General features: G+C 33.4%; 1 protein-coding gene across 1 annotated transcript; it reads right to left on the bottom strand.

Annotated features, from left to right (window-relative positions):
- Positions 1-686: 686 nt before the first annotated feature.
- LOC107048408 (polymerase delta-interacting protein 2) lies at positions 687-5699 on the bottom strand. The gene is made up of 6 exons (XM_015271564.2): positions 5084-5699; positions 4768-4923; positions 3290-3389; positions 2819-3160; positions 1858-2063; positions 687-969 (listed from the first exon to the last, which is right to left on the bottom strand). The coding sequence occupies exons 1-6, from the start codon at positions 5179-5181 to the stop codon at positions 858-860; spliced, it is 1014 nt and encodes a 337-aa protein (XP_015127050.1). The 5' UTR covers positions 5182-5699; the 3' UTR covers positions 687-857.
- Positions 5700-6599: the final 900 nt, after the last annotated feature.

Genomic DNA, 6599 nt, shown 5'->3' on the forward strand with positions numbered 1-6599 from the left:
TCGTGGAATCCATGACGGTATTGTGTAACTTGATAAGCAATGATGCTGTTCTCACCATTTTTCAACTTGATTGAGAAGGCATTGAAAATACTTTTGAAGCCCTGAAAAAACCGATTTTCTCTTTCAAATCGCATAAACAATGTGCTGTAACTCAACAAGGAATTGTGCGACCATCATATTCTGATAGAATCAAGAGGGTATTGTTATCAATTTGTTGAGCCATGTCTAATTTAATTTTGACGACCATTTTTGGAATGATCGTTGAAAAATCGATTTTTGGAAAAATATCAGTTTTTTCGAATCCGTATGAAAAATTGAATTTTAATTTATGTCAATGAGGAGAGCTTATTAAACTCTGCATTCATGAAATTCGATTAATCCTTTATATGAAAATATCGAAAAAAAGAATATTTTTAGACCATATTTAGTTACCTCAACACAAAAATCCAATTATCCACTTGTCTTTATTTATGACCGTCATTTTTAGTTGAAAAAATTCTGCTTCACATGACAAATACTATACTGTATTGCTATGGCAATGTATGGCAATATAATATGATACAGTATTTAACAAAATTAAATTTGAATCAATTTTCATATATTCAACGATGATATTGCGATCTCTCTAAAATTCTGAACTCCATGTGTAAACAATTGGCGGCCACGAAAGTAGTTTCAACTAGATATTTTCAATATCACTGGTTTATTCCTTCAGTACTAAAATTCTACACGGTAACAATAATATTTTAATGATAAATATACTTTATTTACAGGCTCAGGGGTCGCGTCACGTGAGATTTAACATCTGAGTTTTTTTTACTTCCATTTCGTTTACTTTCGTTCTTCATGTCGATTAATTAGGACTCAGCATTGGGGGTCGTGGGCTCTTCGACTTTGGATTCAAGGGAAAATGGAGGGATTCTACAGTCGAATGTGTAGCCATCCTCTCTCTCCATCCTGAAGGTTCCCCTGGAATTCAATTTTTTTTTCAATTTTTAATTCTAAAGATTATGGAGATAGTCAAGGTTTTGCATGAAATTTTGAAGTTGTTGAACACGAAAATTGAATGGGGAATTCTAGGCGTATTTTGTCTTATTTTTAAAAATAATAAAGAATTTATAATAAAGAAAAATAAAGAATTTGAAGAATTTATTCATTTAAATAAATTCTTTAAATTCTTTAATAAATTTTTATTTATTTTTATTCATTTTTATTTTTAGTTTTTATTATTCTCCACGATTCTCGTCACAGTGAAATTAATAAATTGTATTGTTCGTTCAATTCTCTATGTACGAACAACTTTGATAGAAAAATCTAACGCTTTTTCCAATAAATTCTATTGAAAGATTCTATTTGTTTTTTTTTGCATCAGTGCTATTAAAAATGACGCGTCTTCCCCCCGAGTTTTTGAATAGATATTTGTTTATATAAAAATGTCAGATGAATTCGGTTGTGATTTTTTCTCAAAGAGTTCTTGGGCATGATTTTTCCAAATTTTTTTCATCGATTTTATTATGAGAATCAAATAAAAATACAGCGGAAAAAAATTTAGAAAATTTATGCCCAAGAATTTCTATAGAAAAATTAAAATCCATTTACTTTTTCCATCGAATAATACTTCCTAACAAAATGACTCGGTAATGTTGCATAATCTCCTATAGCAAAAGCTATAGAAAAAAAACAAATGAAATATTTCAATCGAATTCCAATAGGCCATCAAGGGAATTCTTATGGATTCCCAACAGAAATTGAAATAGAATTTCATAGGGAACGCGTTTTTAGGTTTTTCTAACGAATTGTGTCATGCGTGTCGTATTTGTAATTTTTTAGATTACGAGTTTACAGAGATTAACATACCACATGTGGCCACTGGGGGCTTGCAGACTGACGTGGCTGCTGTACTGAAAAGCCGGAAGAGTTTTTGAAAGTACTGGTTCTTGACCTACGACACCTCTACCACGGACTGTCTCCAGGGTACCAGATAGGCTGAATATTCGCCAGTGTCTCTCTCGGAGTTGTACACTGAGATCTCCCAGATTTTCGAGCCGAATGCAGTAGCGCCACTATAATAGTGCATTATTGTCAATAAACATTTGAAAAACAAAATTCCAATTACATTTTTCCTCATTCTTTAGAAACATTTTCAAGACAACTGAACTTCTTTGCGAGTGAGTTCCCCCTGCATATTGCTGGAGATGGGTAAAATAGTAAATATAAATATAAATAATAATAATAAATAATTACATTATATTATATTAATTATATAATATAATATAATATGATTATTTTATATTATATTAATTTATTTTATTGGATTCTATTGTCATTGTAGTATACAAATTGTGGGAACAATTTTTTTCATTTTCAAATGAAGAGATATTTATGTTAAATAATATCAGTATAATATAATAATTGCTAAAACGAAATTTTTCGTTTTCATGATCTGATTTTATTGAGAGGAAATGAGAAAAAGGCAGGGAGAGATGATCAGCAAGAAAATAAAATTTTGTATTTTTCATTGTCCGGAATGTTTTAAAATTGATATATTTTTTCAAATAATGAAAGAATACCCATCACAATTCAATTTCTACCCGCGCATTTTCATGGAATACATAAAAAAAAAATAGCAAAGAATAAAAAACGGAGATGAACAATTTTATCGGATTAATATAACGTAATTATTAATAATAATTATTATTATTTATAAACATAAATAATAATAAATAATAATAATTTTGAAAAATTGAATAAATAAATAATTAATTGAGAAATTAAAGAAAAAATGAAGAAAAATCACTCAATTAATTTTTTTACGAACCCAATAAACTGATGTAGTTTGGGTTTCTCTGCAGCCCATGTAAAAGGGAATGACAGTGACCCTGATGTTGTCGGTCGTCTCCTTGTGGACATCCGACAGCTCCAACCAGGGATGATTCTTCTCCTGCCATGCCCTGAGTGTCTCCTGCGCCACAAAGGGTGGCTCTCTCCCAGGATGAAAAGTCAAAAATTTGTCGAATAACTCATGCTGCAGAGCGGTCTTGTCATTCGTTGAATAAGGCAATATGTCTTCGTGAGCTACGTAATCCAGACCTGGTATTGCGTACAGACTTCTGCTGCTCTCATTGTTGCCTAGAAATGTCACTGCCTCTGTTTGAGCTCTCTGAAATAAAAGATCAGTTCAACGTAAGCGCGATCAGAGTCTGGGAATGCCTGCAAATGTTGTTTTTCTCTCCCTGGAACTCCATGATTTACTCTTAATTCTTAATCATATTTTATTATGAATACTCACAATAAATGGGCAATCCCTTTGATCAATCAAAACCTGATAGAATGTGTGCGTTCGACCTTTCACTTCTTTTCCAACACTGTTGTAATTATTCTCATCGTCTCTGAAAAATTCCAGGGGTCAATTTATGCACGATTGTATCTTCCAAACTGTTATCTTAATCGACATAAATATAAATAGCTTTTTGTGAATAATTTAATGAGAAATATTTTGTATCGAAAGTTTTTTGTCTTAAAACCAACATTTTCCGAGATATTAAAAAAACATTACAATCTCTCTTTTCATTTGTTTAATCAAATGTTCCGGATAGAATTTTTGTACGAATTTTTGATAGTCCTCTTGAGTCCTCATCTAAAAAACCAACTGAAAAAAAAATTCCTCTAGGAATTTTCTAAACAACAAAACCTCTGACGCCTGGAAATTTTGTTTTTTCAAAGGATGAAGGAGGAATGAAACGGGTCCACTGAACTTTTCTTGAAATTGACTATTGGGTACAGTTCGATTCAGAGAAATGATATTTTAAGGGAATAGTTTAGGGGAATACTTCTTCTTTTCTAAAAAAAGCATGGGGAATATCTCGAATCGAAAATGAGAACTCGAACATGGTGGATATCTCAAACGAATGGAGAAAATAAGGCGGTTTTCATGAGTACAATCGTTTTGCGTCGAATTTTCATGAAGCCCGCCTAACAAACCAAACAGAATTGAATGCCATTCTGTGAAACATGAATAAACGAATCATAATTGTCCAAATCATTTAGGTCAGAGGAAAATAGAATAATTCTACTCTCTTAATATTGCGTTTACTAAGATTTTCTTCGACCAAAGTTAATTAGAATTAATAGCTAGAATTAAGAGATTATCTCACATTTTTGACGTTAAGGATAGGAGAATCTGAATGCAATATAGTGAAAATGATGATCGATTTTTTCACTTTGAACAAATAATATTAATATCCAAATACAAAATTTCTGATATGAATAAAAAGAAGCTGTGACTCAATATTCCAAATGAAGTTTTAATTTTTAATTTGGTGCTGAAAACACGAGATGACAATATTCTAAGCACGGAATTATATTGATGAGATGAACAACAGATTAATTGAATTACCGTGTGAACTAACTAAAAATTGATAACAGTGTGGGCACGCACTTTTACCAGAGTATCAACAAACATTGAATTCCAGAAATTCACACTCTAAAGTGTGTTCTAGAAGGAATTGAATTATAATTATGATTAAAATCTTATTCAGTGAGCGTAGGAATTAGAACATGAGCAAATCATTTATTGTAATAGGCAAATTTAACAGCTGATAAATTGGGACATATGATTTTCTTCGATCGTATTGCTTTCTGCAATGAGAATGATTATAAACAATTAATTTAAAAAATGTAAGCTCATGTAAAATTTTCATATGAAATGCCACATTTTCCTACAAAATTATTTCCGCGAACGTGAACGAGTTTTTCCAAGCATCTCACCCATCTTTCCTATTAGGTAGATCCCTGTCGTAGACTCTCGCAAGCCACGGAAACAGAATAACTCCTCGATATCCAAAAACACGATGGAGTATCAGCTGCCCGGTCTCATACTTCCCCTGTAATTTCGGAGTTTCTAATTTTCCCACTTCTGCCAATCTGAAATAAAAGTCATTCGTCCTCACAATTAAATTCACTTTCTGCTGAATTCACGAAGATAAATCATCCAGTGAAGAATAGTCATAAAAAACAATACTTTCACAGCAAAAAAATTCCATTTTACAGGTTAAATAGGTTGTATTTACGTAATGTTATTTACCTTATGTACTTAGCACTCTGGACACTCAACACTTTATTCGTAACATCTAGCAGACTACTTTTTAATTTACGACTCAAACATATGCGCATTAATTCCATAATCGATCCGAAAATTTGTGAATTTTGTTTATCAACTCCGAAGGGGGTGAACGAAAAGCCGATTTTTCGCTTGTCAGAAGTGACAAGTCACATGGCCGTGGAATTCCACTGGTACTTCCAGGAGGTTTTGATTATTTATATTTCGGTATTGGCTGGATATGTTGAAAATTCACTTGATGCGCAATTCGAAAAATAACACTGCAAACACTGGCAGAGAATGTGCTCAGTAGGAATACACAGAGATACGGCCGGCGTGGTTTACAGCTTTTAACACTGTTTTATGGACTGAGTTGATTGTAAGGAAGAATGTTCGGTGGATAAGTTACCGATGTGAAGGGGCAAAGAGGTTGTTATTGTGACGAAACAAGTACAAATATTTTTCTTTTTTTAAGAGGGACGAGGGAGTGTAGAGATGGGGGTATAGGTTATCTTCCAGAAGAATATCCGTGGATTTTATGAGTGGGGTCCAAGCACGCGAGTGGGAATTACGCAGAGTGGGAAGGACCCCTCGAACCACCCACGGAAGGATAAACTTCTAGTTGGGAGAGACTTCAATCACTAATATAAATGAAGTAGATAAGCTCCGAAAGAAATTGTAAGGGAGGGGGGGGGAGGGGCGTTTGTACTTCCGCAACTGTACACATCCACGACTGTACAGTCGTCAAATTAAGTTCTGGGAGTAACTAGACGTTTTCTGGTAAGGTTGGGTTGCATGGGAGAATGGGATCGAAATGAACGACCCAACCCAACCTCTAGCAACAAACGTCTAGTTACTCCCAGAACTTATTTTGACGAGTGTACTATCAGTTCAAAAACAAAAACAGACGATCTCCTGGAGTGTTCATCATTAAAATAGTTTAGTACCGATGATTGTTATATTTTCATCATGATATTGTTAACTTGTCTGACTATTGAAAGATGCACCAGACGTACATATCACTGGGTTACGAGCTGAGAACCGAATTGTCTTGCAACAATTGAGTTCAAGTTTTCCTTGATTTTTTTGGATGAAGAAAAGTTGAAGGTAAGTAAAATGAAGCATAATATAAACAGAAAAAAAGTTCCCATGTAGATTTAAATCTGTCCTCATTTTTCCTAGAGAACTTGTCCAAAACAGAATGTGTCTATCTGAAATTGTTCAAAAGACCTCCCCCCCCATGAGTAAGCGGGAAAATCCGTGCGCAACATCTTTGCGCACATCAAAAATGGCCGACTAGTCTCGAGGCTTTGGCGTTCGTCTCCGGATTTGATCCGAAATTAAGGGTAAAATCATTAAAATAATTTAAAAAAATGCTATAATTAGTTAACAACGATGAAGAACAATAATTTGATCATCAAATCAACGATTAGTTCGATGAATTGCGGGTGTTGGAACGTAAAAACAAAAATTGCCAGGAGAGAATGGAAAAAATCTCTGC

This window comes from Diachasma alloeum, unplaced genomic scaffold, assembly GCF_001412515.2.
Source record: "Diachasma alloeum isolate Michigan unplaced genomic scaffold, Dall2.0 Dall_scaffold_00192, whole genome shotgun sequence".
Classification (NCBI taxonomy): domain Eukaryota; kingdom Metazoa; phylum Arthropoda; class Insecta; order Hymenoptera; family Braconidae; genus Diachasma; species Diachasma alloeum.

What these genes read in the sequence shown, in the direction of transcription:
- LOC107048408 (XM_015271564.2), bottom strand. Translation starts at nt 5,181, where the DNA reads ATGGAATTAATGCGCATATGTTTGAGTCGTAAATTAAAAAGTAGTCTG. An exon ending in CTACCTAATAGGAAAGATGG is followed by an intron (nt 3,390 to 4,767) that starts GTGAGATGCTTG and finishes GGAATTTTTCAG; the next exon opens with AGACGATGAGAATAATTACA. An exon ending in AAAGGGATTGCCCATTTATT is followed by an intron (nt 3,161 to 3,289) that starts GTGAGTATTCAT and finishes CTTTTATTTCAG; the next exon opens with AGAGCTCAAACAGAGGCAGT.